This window comes from Artemia sp. Qi Xiang Cuo, chromosome 11, assembly GCF_049724085.1.
Source record: "Artemia sp. Qi Xiang Cuo chromosome 11, ASM4972408v1, whole genome shotgun sequence".
In the NCBI taxonomy this organism is placed as follows: Eukaryota; Metazoa; Arthropoda; class Branchiopoda; order Anostraca; family Artemiidae; genus Artemia; species Artemia sp. Qi Xiang Cuo.
In genome coordinates, this window is record NC_142804.1 from 9,039,225 (window position 1) to 9,055,100 (window position 15,876).

The 15,876-nt window shown below is 34.2% G+C and overlaps 1 protein-coding gene across 2 annotated transcripts in view; it reads right to left on the minus strand.

Annotated features, from left to right (window-relative positions):
• Positions 1–4,017: 4,017 nt before the first annotated feature.
• Rsod (superoxide dismutase family protein Rsod) overlaps positions 4,018–15,876 on the minus strand; it is a 108,363-nt gene continuing 96,504 nt past the window's right edge. For both annotated transcript variants that reach the window (XM_089096269.1, XM_089096270.1), the window contains 3 exons: positions 14,423–14,547; positions 6,543–6,707; positions 4,018–4,425 (listed from right to left, as the gene is read on the minus strand). In XM_089096269.1, the coding sequence (XP_088952395.1) occupies positions 4,319–4,425; positions 6,543–6,707; positions 14,423–14,547 (397 nt within the window). In that variant the 3' untranslated portion in view covers positions 4,018–4,318. The remainder of the gene's footprint in view (positions 4,426–6,542; positions 6,708–14,422; positions 14,548–15,876) is intronic.

Genomic DNA, 15,876 nt, shown 5'->3' on the forward strand with positions numbered 1-15,876 from the left:
AAGGACTCAGTGTGTCGTGATGGATGGATTTACATCTAAAATTGAACATATTTCGATTGGAGTACCCCAGGGTTCCGTTTTGGGTCCTTTGTTGTTTTTGGTTTATATTAATGACCTTTGTAGAGCTTCAAGTAATGTGTCTTGTTCTTTAGACCTTGATACTTATGGTACTAAAGGAATTCTACCATGGTTTGCTGATGATGCCCATTTTACTGTAGCTGCTAGAACTGAAAATGAGTTGATGACTATATTGAAACAAGTTATTTCTTCGATTGAAAAGTGGATGCGAGTAAATAAATTGAAATTGAATCATAATAAGCCGCGTTTTTTGATTTATGGTAGAATTACTGGACATTATCCATGGATTAATAGGATAGAAGTAGGACACCATACTATTGTAAGATCTACTACTACTAGATACCTAGGTGTTGTTATTGATGAAAGCCTTATTTTTAAAGACCATATTGTATCTGTTAGCAGTAAATTGTCCCGTAATATTGGTATTATGCGTAAACTTAGGTATCTTTTTCCGTGTGAAATTCTGAGAATGTTGTATTTTTCTATGGTTCACCCATATCTCATTTACTGTTGTATGGTTTGGTCGAAAACATTCCTAACTCACCTCCATCAGCTCTGTGTAACGCAGAATATGGCAATTAGTTTTGTATGGTAATCAAATTGACCTATCTGTATCGGTGAGGCATCTTTCCGCGAGTATAAAATTCTACCGTTTGCAGGAATATGCGTATTCTATAATGCTCTGTTTATGTTTAAATATTTAGCTTCGGAGTTACCATCATGTTTTCAGGAATGTTCAGTCTTGCGTCTACTATTCACGATCATTTGACAAGATCTTCTCAGTTGGTGCGAAGACAAGCTATGGTCACGTCTATGTCTAGGTTTTCAATTCGCCATGTTGTTCCGTTAGTTTGGAAGGGTTTGCCAGAGGATTTGAGGAATTTTGGGGGTTTGCAGAAATTTCGTAAGTTGCTAAAGAACCATTGTTTTGATGTGTATATTTTGGATGGATTATTCTGTGCCAGTTAAGTTGTGTTTTTGAGGAGGGTTTAGTTGCAGCTGAATATGATTATAAATATCATAATTTTGTTTGGTGTTGTTTGGAGGTTCGTTGGTTTTCGAGTCCGGTAAGTTGAGCTCTAATTATATATATATATATATTTTTTTTTTTTTTTTTTTTGGTTTATTGATTTGTTAGGTGGGTTTTATTCCCCACAAGCTTGATTCAGGGAATCGATGATGTATACTTTATTTTTTAAATAAACCCCAGTGTTACAATGTAACTATTTCAAGCAACTTGGATAGTATCCTCCTAACCTCTGATGTCACTTACGTTTCGTGAGACGCTAAGACGGGGTTGTCGGATAAGTAATTTTGGAAGCTCGAACGCAGACAATCTCCTGAGAAAATATATCGAACATCATACCAACACCGAAAGCTTTCTTGCTATTTTTCCCTTCACACAAAGAAACAAGATGAGAAATCCTTCAGATAAGAATAATTTAGAAAAGTAAGAGATACTATCTAAACATTTATAAAAAAAACAACTTTGAGCTAATAATGAAGGCAAATACCGCCTCAGCCAATTTCTCAAAAAATAAATACGCTGAAATGATTTTGTGATTGTGCCAGTACACTTGACACAGAATAAAGACCATAGCTAATGAACTGAGATTTTAACTTCTCTAGGATAGTATCCAAATTGTCATCACTAACCATTACAAAAGTGCCAAACCAACTAGATTGAAAAGACACAATGAAAATGAATAACTGTTTAAATCTATAGGTTTCACCAGGGAGACAATGTCCTACTCTCCCTCATCCTCCTGGGAAACAGGAAAATATCCAAAACTTATCAAAAGAGGAGAATAGGAAATAACTCCATCAAAGCTCTTAAGAAAACTAAACTCTTAGCAGTATTTGATTCTTCCCCCCCCCCTTTCCTGATGCCATTTTCTTGACGGCACTCTTCAAAGTCTATTCCAGTGAAGTTAGAGAGCTGCAAATCACATGGATAGAGTCCAGTGCAGAACACTAACTATTTTAACACGTTTCAAAGAAGAGCAGGAGATTCGAAAAGTTCATCGTCAGTAAAATTGCCGTTCGCAAGTAGTGAGCGTAAATTTCACAAATGCCATATCAATAACTATATTTGTCGTCGGTAAATAGTACAACTCAAAAATATTTGTTTGCTAAAATATGTGTTTGCGAAAACATTTGTTTGCTAAATTTTGCAAATGAATTTTTAAAAGTGGAGAAATCTCGTAAAAGAATTTCTCTTTTGATACAGAGTAAAGGCAAGGTCTGTAGGAAAATTGCAAATTAACAAATCTCAGAGAATTTTATTGAGAACAACCTACAAAATGTTGAGATACCACACATCGACTATACTGTCAGTGAATTCTAATGTGCAAAGTAGCGTTTTCGTTAAATCTATATTTAGATTGGTCCAATAAAGTAAAATCAACGTCTAAAATATTGCATATAAACAAAATATACGCATAGTTCAGAATTACATACGTCTTAAATAGGTCAAAGCCACTTTAACAACCACAATAATAATAGCGTTTAATAACGCGTATAATATAGCGTTATTAAACGCTATTTTTATTGTGGTTGTTAAAGTGGCTTTGACCAATTTAAGACGTGGTTTTTGACCTATTTAAGTGTGGTTGTTAAAATAGGTCAAAGCCACTTTAACAACCACAATAATAATAGCGTTTAATAACGCGTATAATATAGCGTTATTAAACGCTATTATTATTGTGGTTGTTAAAGTGGCTTTGACCTATTTAAGACGTGGTTTTTGACCTATTTAAGTGTGGTTGTTAAAATAGGTCAAAGCCACTTTAACAACCCCAATAATAATAGCGTTTAATAACGCGTATAATATAGCGTTATTAAACGCTATTTTTATTGTGGTTGTTAAAGTGGCTTTGACCTATTTAAGACGTGGTTTTTGACCTATTTAAGTGTGGTTGTTAAAATAGGTCAAAGCCACTTTAACAACGCCAATAATAATAGCGTTTAATAACGCGTATAATATAGCGTTATTAAACGCTATTTTTATTGTGGTTGTTAAAGTGGCTTTGACCTATTTAAGACGTGGTTTTTGACCTATTTAAGTGTTAAAATAGGTCAAAGCCACTTTAACAACCCCAATAAAATTAGAAATTAATTACACAATTAAACAATAATAACAAACATGCTCGGGATTCTAAGGTGTATTTCACCCTGGATGTGTTGCTAGAATTTAATTTTCCAGAAAATTAGAGCTGGACCATAGAATTTACAAATATTTAGATCCCTGGCTCTAATTGTTTTAACATCCAAAGATAATTTTTTTTCAAATTTCTCAAATGCTAAAAAAAAGACTATATCTGGACTAAATAGACATTTTTCTTCTATTAGGTTGGGAATAAACTGAATATAATCCTTAAGAAAGAAATACTTTTTAATTTGAGACGAAGCGTTTCTTTTTAGCAATTTTACATCTAAACGTTGTTAGAAGAGAAAACACAGCAAAATGAATTATATTTATTTTTTTATTAAGTTTTCATTTTTGTTATATTTAATTAATATTGTAAACAGAATCAGGTTACAATTGTATTGGATCCGTACCATGTTCGGTACAAAGTGTTTGGGAACCCTCCCACTTCAGTACAATAATGTTACCGTGGTATCAGGGTTAGCAATTAGGAGGCAGGGTAGGGGGCAATTGCCCCTCTGGATTTTGAAAAATAACCTTCCATTATTTCCATTAATAAATACTCCTCCCCAAGGCCGTATCCAGGTGGGGTGGGGGGGGGGGTACCTGGTTTGACCCCCCCCCCCCAAAAAAAAAAAAAATTCTTGACCGAGTCGAAAATAAGTCGAAAATTAGTAAAACCTAGGTAAAAATCAGTAAAATTAGTCGAAAACTGAGTCAAAAATTAGTAAACCCCCCCCCCCAAAGTCAAAAATTAGTAAACCCTCCCCCCGAAAAAAATCCTGGATCCACCCTTGCTCCCCCACCTGCCAACTTCTACATTTTTGTGAAGTGAAGCTATTGCCTGGTGGGTAAATTTTAAGGGGAGAATAGACTTTTTCCATGCTCCTTTACGAAAAATTCAAAATTTCACTATGGAGATGCAGAGAATATCGGAATTCGAAACTTTGAGAAGAGAAAAAAGGAGATATTAGCCGAATGTGTTTTTTTTTCTTTTCTTTTTTAATATACATTTCAAAAAAAGCCTTGCCTAAAAAACTTGCACACTTAGGCGACTTTCCCTTTAGATACAATTTTGAAACTTGAAATGACTTAGAATACTGCAACATTGTAGATAACATATACAAGACTGAAAGATAAGAGAAGAATATGGGTTGAAGTGCACTGGTGCGCAGAACTTCTGATATCCGTTTGACTTCCTGAAAAAAAATGAATTCAATAAATAACGCATAGGAACGCCATTTATAAGAATAGAAAAGAGATACAGAAAGGGGAAAAGAAAAATTGAAAAAAGAGGGAGAGAGAACACAAGAAGGAGAGAGGGAGGAGTAGAAATCTATGAGCCTCAACTGATTAAAAAGGACTTTTCACTTGTCCATCCTTCATCTCCTACCTAGGTCGTTAAAATGGTAGAAGCATGTGCTTTTTGTTTAAAGGTTGCAAAAAGAGCTAAATCTAATCATTGGTGCTAGGATTTTTTTTATTTTACCCTTGGTAATTTTATTTATTTTACCCTTGGTAATTAATTTTTGAAGTGGCTAATTTTTCGATAGTTTCGCTTAACGAAGCTCTTAGGCCATTCAGAGCATGGTGTATGTAGTTCCAAATTAGAAAAAGTCGGCTTCGCAAGAGGTACTTCACAGACTTCAAAATTGGCAAAACGGGGTTCACAACAGTGCGTAATGTGGCTAAGTAAAACATGAAAAAACAGAAGTAGGGTTACACACATAGAGGGGGAGGGGGAGGGGATTAGGAAAATCAAATTAAACTTGACGAAAGGTAAGTGAAACCTAAAAAAGGTACGTCGAAGAATAACCTCTGGAGGTTCATACTTCTCCACCAATTGCTAACAAAATTCTCCATATTCTCCATATCTATTAATCATCTACAACATTGTAAGCATGTATTTTTAACCTAAGCTTATTCATTCGTGTCAGCAGTACATTAACATATAGAACGCAAATATTTCATTTGCAGCATAGAAATCCTTGCAAAATCAACAAAATTGCCGGGTAGAGTCAAGATCAAGGGCATACACTGTGAGGGGGGGGGCTCCAAATTCATGAAAAAGGAATAGGTGTTTACAACAATTTTTTTTCAATGTATTCTTGCAGCAAAGAAACAAAAACGTACTTCTACACAAAAAAATGTTAAAATAGGAAGGAGGACGGGCAATTTTACTTTTTTTTTACTTTCCTTTTTTTTACTTTTAGAATTTTTTTAATGAAACTTTTAAAAAATTAAAAAAAATATAGATGGGACAATAAAATTATACTGGGAAAGTTGCCCTCCTATTCCCCAACCGGTGCTCTTGTAGAGGAGTGAATAGTAGTGGTTTAACCCCCCCCTCCCCTGCCCTATGTGACCAAAAGTACACAACAGTCCGTAAGTCTTGTAATACATAGAAAAACATGACGTGTTTCTGACAATAACTTGTGTGCATACAAAAATACAAACTCCTGTGATATCCCAACTGCTGATTTCTAAGAGAGAATTCCTTTTGATCAAGCTCAATCACGCCCTTAGAAACTGAAGACAAGCTTTTCAACTTAAAATGGTTGACTACTTTAAAACCTATATATTTTTATCGACTTTCATCAAACTTTCAGAAACTTCAGATGAATTTTCAAATTTGTATAGAACGCAATAATTAAAATGTTATTAGCCATGCCTTGAACTTTCACTTTACTTTAAGGTTTTTCTTTCTTTTTTTTTTAAAATTCAAGAAGCTACTGAATTTTCAGAACTGTTTGTCGAGCCTCTACACATGTTTAGTTTATTTTGTGTTTCCATAGTTAAACCCATTCATTTTTTTTCACCCTTATCACGTAATACAACAAAAACCTTACCATGTAATACAACAAAACGCAAAATACAAAGCATACCAAAGAAACTCTAACAAAAACTGTCAAAACATTGATACTTATAACATCATATAATAACACAATCCTTGTTCTGAGGGCTAAGAAAAAAAAAAGTAGCGTTAAAACTGCTACAAAATAGTTGTACTGTTCTATAAGATTTAAAGCCTAAAAAAAAAACACAAAAGGAAAACAAATAAAGAAGATAATAGATGAAACAATGTTAATATATATGCAAATATGCATTTAAGTTTCCCAAATGTGTGTCCAAGCCTGTCACCCAAACCCTTCCTAGGACTTTTTTTTATGACAGAACAAGCTGCGAGTCGCAATATATAAGCCTAATAATGCATATTTTCTACCAAACTACCCTTAAAAAGCTCCAGATACTACCGCCTCCTTCTCCGAAAATCTAGACTAAATGACTAAATTAATTTTATTACTAAATATTTTACCTCTATCTGCCAGTATTTCTTCCTTTGTGTTACACAGTTTATAATCTATTTTCTTCTGCCGTTTCGGGTCTGGGTATGCACCCGGAACTGAAATACTAGGGAAATCTAATTTTCCATGAATAAGAAGCAAATTAAAATCCAGTTCCAACTTTGCGGATTCAGGACCTGAGAAGGGAAAAGTCACTATTAGTAGTAGCAGTAACCACAAACTTGGCTTACCAAAGTAGTTGGCTCAGTATCCAAACCAAAAAGAGGCGCTGAAATTTGGAATTTAAGGGGAAAACAAAACGCTAAATAAAAAAATATAAATAAAGTTTTTCGTATCTTCGCCCATTGAACTTTAGCGTCATATGTGCTTAGCTACATACAAAATATTTCAATTAGGCATGTACTTAGGGGATATGTACATGCCTAATAGAACCCCCCCCAAGGGGGGGTGGTTCTATTAGGCAACATAGGAAACATAGGGGAAACATAGGAATATGTTTAAGGGAAACATAGGAATATGTTTGGGAGAAAATGGAGGAGGGTCAACCCCCCCCCCCAAAAAAAAAAAAAGTATACAGAAATAGTGTTAATATTGAAACAAGTTTCCTTTGTAAATTGCACCCAAGAGGAATAAATTAAAGATTTAAAGACAAAACGCTCCAAAAGCTACGAACAAAAAGCGTTACAAGCAATCCCAAAGAACCATGAGCTTTCACACATCATCAATGAAGAAGATAAACAAAACTATATCAATTCAAAAATACTATTTCCATCAAAATAAACTAATCAGGTAAAATAATGCAGCTTGGCCTGATATAACTCAAAGTGGAATCAACAGTTATATCAAATGGTCACACATCTAATTGAAAAGTCATTTCCGGAAAATTTCAACAATAACAAAGCACATAGAGATGTAACTAATCTCAATAATTTCTTAGACCACACTGCTTTTCCATTTACGAAAAAAAACACTAAAACATAATTAAAAACCGGAAACGTTTGAGTCAGCTATAGCAGAACACGTTTATAATTTTCCTCATCACAGTATTTTATTTGATCAGACAAAAATTGTAGATACGTCTGTAGGACTTAAACAAGGTTTCAGAGAATTATAGAAATAAAAAAGATTATCTATGGGGGTATTAGTATCAATAGGGATGAAGCGAATTTTAGGATATATTCTGTTATTAATAGTTTATTTAAAACGCAGGTAAAACATTAAACCAGTACTAATCTTAGTAAATGTTCTGAAACAATCGATAGCCTTTCGGATAAAGATCTGAGTGAGGTAAAAACTGGGAAAAGTCAACGGACTGCAGCTAAAACTAGCAACCAAAAAAATCCATTCAATTTATAATTCATGAATTGGTTGACTAATCTGTGAGATTTAATTAAGGGTTATGGACCTGGGGTTATGTGACCTTTTCTGTTTGTTCAAGTAAATATAGCATTAACTTTTGATAGATTCCGATATATACACTGATTGTAAGAGGACTGTAACACATATCACTATACATATTCGCTTTTGCGTCCTATGTCAAAGCACCAGTGGTAGAAGTTTTGTTTAATATGTGAGTTTGTTTCTTACTTATTTGTTTAAATTTTTTTTTCTCTTCGTGTGTTTAGTTGTTGTAATTTTTATGTGTGTTATTTTTTTAAAAACATTTTTTTGTTCTTTTTTTGACGTTTTTTTTTCCGGTTGAGAAAGGCTCCCGGACGTGGGACCAAAATATTCGGAACATTTTTAATTAAAGTGTTTATTTGTCTTTTATTTATTTCACTTCTTTATTAAAAATATAAGACCCATTTTTTCTTGCCTAATTTTTCGTATCCAATCTCTATTCCAAATTGCAGGCTCAATTAAATATTTGTATAACTAAAAAGATATAGTGAATTTACTGTATTTCTTCAGCAGAATAAACTGGTAAAAAGGGGTGGAGAAAAACAAGGAGCGGAAACTTATCATAATCCAATCCGACCCATAGTTATTTTGTCAAATTGACCCTTGACCTTAGTAAGTAAACCATAATATGTTTTCCTTCAAAAGATTCATAAACAATTGTCCATGTACTTTCAATAAATACACAAAAGAGGAGCACACGATCAAACAGTTCGTGGTAACGAACTGTAAGTAAGGAGCGATCCGGCTCAATGGTAACCGAAACTCTAAAAAACGTAATTTTGATACCAATAGATACATTAAAAGAATCAGATTTTAATTCTGATTTCAAATATATAAGTTTCATCGAGTTTAATCTTACCTATCCAAAGTTACGCGCCTGAGAAAAGTTGCCTGATTTTCGAAAAAGGGGGGAAACACCCCCTAAAATCTATATAACCTTAATGAAAATTCAGACAATCATATTCAGTGTATCAGAGAACCCTACTGTAGGGGTTTCAAGCTTCTATCTACAAAAATGTAGAATTTTCCATTTTTTGCCAGAACAAATATGACGGAAGCGTGTTTATTTGTTTTTTGTTTTTTTTTTTTCCCGGGGTGATCGTATCGACCCAGTGGTCCTAGAATATCGTGGGAGGGCTCATTGGAACATAAAATAAAAGTTCTAGTGCCCTTTTTAAGTGACGAACTAACTGGAGGGCACCAAGGCCCCCTCCCACGCTAATTTTTTCCCAAAGTCACCCGATCAAAATTTTGAGATAGCCATTTTGTTCAGCATGGTCGAAAATATTATAACTATGTCTTTTAGGATGACTTAATCCCTCGAAGCCCCCAGGGGGAGGGCTGAAAGTTATGAACTTTACCCAATGTGTAGTATTGGTTATTGGGAAGTATACAGACGTTTTCAGGGGGAATTTTTTGTGGTTGTGGGGGGGGGGGGTGGGTCGGGGGTTATATGGGAGGATCTTTTCATGAAGGAAGTTTTCATGGGGGAAGGGACATTGCTATGAAGGGGGCGCCGGATTTCCCATCATTATTTAAAAAAAAAAATCAGAAATTAAATATAAAAAAACAAGTTTTTCAACTGAAAGTAAGGAGCAACATCAAAAATTGAAACGAATAAAAAAATATTAGCTATATGACTGGGTTCACCTTCAAGTAAATACCTCGCTCTTTAAGCCAAAGATTTTTTAGTACTTTCATAGGACCTATTTATTCTAATTAACGGCCTTTATAATTAAGGGGTAATTTTTAAAGAATTGAAGCAAAATTCGAACTTTAGCTTAAAGAGCATGGTATTTGATAGGTGTCAAACCTCCTAATATACATATTAAAAATATATGAAGAAAGATGTTAGATACGTAATTTCATTCATGAGTTACGCATGTTTATTACTAATAAAAATGTTCTTAAATACAATTAAATACGTTTGGAGAAAGTCATCTAACCAAATAAAAGTAAAACTAATATACAAATTTCGTTTTAATTATTTCGCCTTGCTCTTTAACCTAAAGTTTGACTTTCGAACAACTTAATTTTTTTTTAACAATCCAATTGTTCTTTATTTGCAATCTTTTATAATTACCTTTAACAAAATTCACACCATTATATGCAACTTTTCAAAGAGTATTATCAAATAAACTTTAAACTCTTATCTACAAAAATTACAATACAGTGAATTTTCGAGAAACAATTTATGCAGCTTCTTCTTTAGAGGTATTAATTAACATTACCTGACCATATTTTTTCAGAACAGGCTTTTTTAAACTAATTGCACAATGCAACTACAACACCTGATGTAGTAGGAGTTGAGGAGAGTGTTATTGACGCAGGAAAGATGACCTACGTCTGCATAAAGCTGAATAAAATAAAGCGGGTAAGATGTATGGTAACTTGGATGGCGTTGTTTAAAATGACACCACTTAAAACAAAGTCCCGTTTCACACCCCAATGAACGTAAATGAGATCAATAGTCTGAATTCCAAACCTTGCAAAAATTGATGCGGCATGATTCCACAAAGATGAATATAAGCCTTCACTTTCATCCTTCTGAGAAGCAAAATGGCTAAGGATTGCGCAACAGCTTCAAAGGCTTTTGGAATGTCTATGTTACCTTGAATGTCCGAAACCTGGTTAATGTCGAAATTCACCGGTGAATGTCCGAAATTCTCTTTTCTCTCCTTGGATTCAATTAGCTCTGTGAGTCAGCTTTTTCAGTCTTATGCAAGCTATGATGGTAAAGTTAAAGTTAGGTTAGATTATGTTAGTTTAGGTTAGGTTAAATTTGGTTATAAAAACCAGAAAAGGGTTAAAAACCTAAGCTAACCAAACCTAATCTAACCTAGCCTGTCATCATCAAACCTTGCATTAAATTGAAAAAGTTGACTGGCAACGGTAACTAAATCCAAGGATAAAAAAAAAAGAAGATATTTTGGACATTCACCGGTGAATGTCGACATTCATGTTTTCAAGAAGAACAAGAGGATCCTTCCCGTAAAATTGATACGATTTATTTCAAATTTAGAGCATTCAATTTTTGGTATGTTCATAAGTAGTTCTAGAACTCAGTGCAGGCCCATCTTTTGTTATAACAATATACAATATCTTCACTTCACAGTATAACGGAAAAGTCACTTCACCAGCCGTTTTAGATAGAGTGGTCCATAGCACATCATTTGGCGACTTCTTCTTCATCCATATGCTTAGCAAGAACCTTGAAGGGCTAGTACTAAAGGAAGTAATGGACGACCTAGCGAACGAGTTAACAATGGAAAAACTCGCTGGTCGAAGAACTCCCCCTAGCCCAAAACAAACGGGATACATATGCTTCCACGCTACTCTAAGCCCGTGCAACTGCTGTGATAGATCTTATCATTGCAGCAAAGATGCAGCTGAGGCAAATGAAGCTGCACAAGCTCCTGTTTTATCCTAACCATTTTTTGAATTTTTAATCTTTACTCCTTCCCATTTATTGGGATAGGGATTCCTTAATAAAACACATAATCAATGCAGGAACATTTTAATACGTCCCCTAAAAAGCAGCAGGTGTCCGCAGGAGAGGTAGAAGAAACAAATCACTGAGAAAAAAAAACTCTACCCCCGACACCACCAATACCATCACAATAATCAACGAATATTTAAGAAAAAATCAATCTTTACTTGCGGAACAGATATCTCACCGAAAACCGTCATAAAAACATAGAAATAAATATCAAATCAAAATTCACATTATACAAAAAACAGTCCGTTAATAGTTTCTTTAAATAAAAGGAGAACATTAATAGTCTTCTCATCACTTTTTGAACTTTCCCGTATTTGCGTTCCTCTATGAAAAAACAGAAAACACAAAAGTGAAGAAAAGTGAAGAAAGTGAAGAAAAGAAAAAGTGAAGGTAAACGAAAATCAACAGCACTTCTTGTATCATGGGAATGAAAATAGACATAACACACAGTAAATCATTAGAGCAAAACGTCTGGAAATCCAAATCAACCATAGGGCAATTCAGAAAGACCCACAGCCGGAATTGTTTTTAAATTTCGATAAATTTCCGAAAAGACCAAGAAGGAGAAACCGCTGATAAAAACTTTATTGAATGATTCTGTGTAACTCTTATTGGTTAAAGAATAGACGGAAAAGTAGATGATCAAACACTTGACAAATGAAACTCTGAGAGGAAAGAAACTAACAAAATGAAAAATAAAATCAAAAAAGGTGAAAACACGAGGATTTTGTCAGCCAGTGGCGAACTATGAAGAAGAAGAAATAAGCAAATATTTCTACAAGGATCTCCGCCGAGTCGTCATCAGTGCTAAACAAAAAAGAAAGAAAAGAAAAAGAAACCAACGAAAATCGAACCTTTCGAAGTTTACTTGCCAACGACGGAACAGAAACTAAATAAGAACCAGATTGGAATAAATGAAAAAGAAATCTACCAAGATGATTGGGCAATAATCCTTTGTTTTGCTATAGCTTTGGCTGGCCTACAAATTCGTTCAACATTTGATGTGCAAATAGGTTCTTTGAAGTTTTACCGGGTGAAAATATTCATTGAGTCCTTCAAAATTAAACTGTCATAAATTGGGCTTAATGAAATATCTCCAGTATCTCTATTTATTGCTAAATTTCGGGTCATATACTTTTTTTTTATCTCAATTACCTCTTTAAAAGTTTGTGGTAGGCCATTTACAGTAGATATTAAGGCTACCTCGTCAAAAAGAACCAGATTGGTCGGATTTTCGAAAATATTCGATGCCAATGCCGAATCAAAGTTGTCATTGTTATTTTTTAATCTCAGGGACTTATCTATTGAAATTTTGCGTTCATGCAAACGTTCACCTAGTTGTTGATGGGTCCTACCAATGTAAAATTTCCCACATGAACACGGGATTCTGTAGACATCACTACCCAGTACAGGGTCAGTTTTATCCTTTCCTGAGTTAAAATTTTTTTTTTAATATCTGACCGTTTTTCAAATCATGCCAGGAGATCCCCATCCCTCCCCGACGTGTAAAATTTTCCTTGAAAAATTTCCTTTTAACGGAAAACTCTCCATGTAAAATTCCCCTCCCTCCGAAAAAATTCAATATATTTCCCAATAACAAATACTAGCCTATATGTGAACAATGGGCAAATTGCGTAGCTTCCAGTCCTTCCCCGCGGGACTATGAGAGGTCACATCACCCCAAAGGCATAGCTATTAGACCTTTCAACTATGCTAAATGAAATGTCTATCCCCCAATTTTTATCGGATGCCTTTGGGGGAAAACATGACTCGATAAGTTTTAATTTTCGTTAAAATGAGCCCTCTCCCGATCTTCTAGGACCATTGATTCGATACGATCACACCTGAAAACAAAACAAAAACATGCATCTGTAATCTTTCTTCTGGCAAACAAAATCCGCGTTTTTGCAGATAGGAACTTGAAACCTCTACTGTCGGCTTCTCTAATATGCTGAACCTGACGGTGTGATTTTGATATAAATTCCTTGGCTTTTGAGGATCTCTCCCCCTTTTTTGAAAATCAGGCAAGTTTTGTCAAGTTCGTAGCTTTTGACGGATAGCATTAGAATTAATGTATTTTATATGTTTGGAATCAGTGTAAAAAAAAAACGGTCCGTTTTTTTATCGTACTTTCGTTTTTCAGAGTTTTGGTTACTATTGGGCCGAATTGACTTTCTGTTCTTTCAAACTTTTCAAATGCGATAAAATGACCGACAACTTGGCTATTTTAGTCTCTACATCTTCCCTGCATCTACTGTTGTAACTATTAATGCTAGCTAGATACTTGGACTTTTCATTTGGACATTTTTCCTGTGACCTTGCATAACTTTTTCACCCTCATTAGATCCTAATTTAAGGGTTAGATTCATATTTAAAAAATATTTTATAACAATTTCCAGACCCTCAAATTTAAAAACCGCAGCGCCTTTACAAAAACTTAACTCAAACCCATTCAGGATAAAAAATGTACATATTTGTAGATTTCAGAGGAGGGAAGTACGCACCCTGAGTAAATAGCTGATTTTAATGTCAAGCGTATTAAATCTTCCACTTAAAAATGTTGCTTCTGTCTTCCGGAATTTTTTTTTCAGAAAGCATAGTGAAGCAGATCTAAAATGAAATATACAGAGTCCTTGGTTTCAGTAGACAAGGACATGAACTCTGAGTACGTGCGTATGTATGTGTGGACATGAGACGATTTTGATTCATTTTTCTAGATGACGATAGAATCTATGTTTTGTTACTAATTGGTGTCGTTTAATCGGCTGGATATAAAAAAGAAAAGGGCGAATAAGTCAGCCAATCAAAATTAGCATGTATTCTTATTGGCTAAATGCTGGAGGAGTTGATGGACTGTTTACCTAAGGTTATTAACTTATTTCGATTTTTTTTTCATGTTAAGCATTTTGGTTCTGTAACGTTAGTTCAGAAACTCTTTAGATGGTATTATGATTTCCAAAGTTACAAGCGGTGAAAAATAAAAATGATTACCCGAAAAATAGAGCTTGAACTGCACACATTTTCCAATTTGAACATCTTCTGTGAATCGACTGTCTGCATAAAGCATCCATTCTGGCACTCCCATCACTTTTCTCACCTCTTCCACAAACTTGGAACTAAGTAAAAAAAACAACTTATTTTTAACTAAGCAAATCATTCTGCTTTTAAAAAATCATGCAAGAGATCAGGGGTTTTATTGAGAAAGTTTGAGATACATTGGAGATATAAGTTTTTTGTTGGATATACATTCAATAAGAGAACAAACATTGCTCAAACTTTCCCTGTCGGGAAGGACACTGAAGATTGAAAGGGCAAGCGAAGTCAGACAATTACAGCCCATCCACAACAAAACAAACAATATACCCCCACAAAAAATAACAAAGATCAATAGCAAGTCCCTTGAATACAATGCCCTTAAAAGGGCAAGCGGGCTATTCAATGGTACTAGTTCAACACAATCATACCAAACTTCTAAACACTAGTAATAAGAAAACTCCAAAAATGAAGAATATAAATAGATTGGATTAAGAGTTAACCTGAAGCAGGTTAGTCATCAAACTTCCTCCTGAGATAAAAGGACCTTTTTGCCCTCAACTTAAAAGCAGAGAGACTAGGAGTATTAGAACCCTAAGCTGTATATTCAGAACAAGAGGACCACAATTTTCAATTACAAAGGACTCAATTACATAATTACAAAGGACTCATTACAAAGGACAATATTACAAAGGACAATATTACAAAGGACTCAATTACACAAGAGTGCTCCTATCATCATGAGTTACATTGAGTCATGAGTTCGTATTTTTCGTACCATGATCAGGACGGTATATTACAAGTAAGCAGATATTCAAAAAATGAGATTATCAGCTGATCTGAATATTTATAAGAGAAAATTGTAACTTAGTAGTCAAGAATTTGGGGTACGTCCATTAAATTATTCATTTTAAAATGCTTCTGAGCAGGGACCCTATCACAATCATCAGAATGATAACAGTTTCTCAAGTTTAACTTTTGGTTTACTAAGCTCATAGTCCAAGATCTTTTTTAGTTTATAAATAATTTTCTTTGACGATATGTCTACTGTCAGCTCAATGATATGGTACGCAAAAAATTTTTTAGTGATAAAAGATCTAAATCCAATCTGACCAACGATGAAAAAATCAAAGCAATATATTTTGAGCAGCAAAAGTTTGCGGCCAGTAGGAAGAAAAAGAAAAAAAAAGTAGAAACGAAAGAATATTTCCCCTATACCACAAAAAGTAATCCTCAACGTTGAAAAACGAAAAATTTGAAATCAAAAGAGATTAGAAAGAAAAAATCCAACCATTAAGCACAACAACTGCTCAAAGAAAAGAAAAATAAAACAGCAACGAAACAAGGGAATAAAATAGTAATGATCACAACACAAAATCAATTGACAGTAAGACAGTAAAAACAAATCAAAA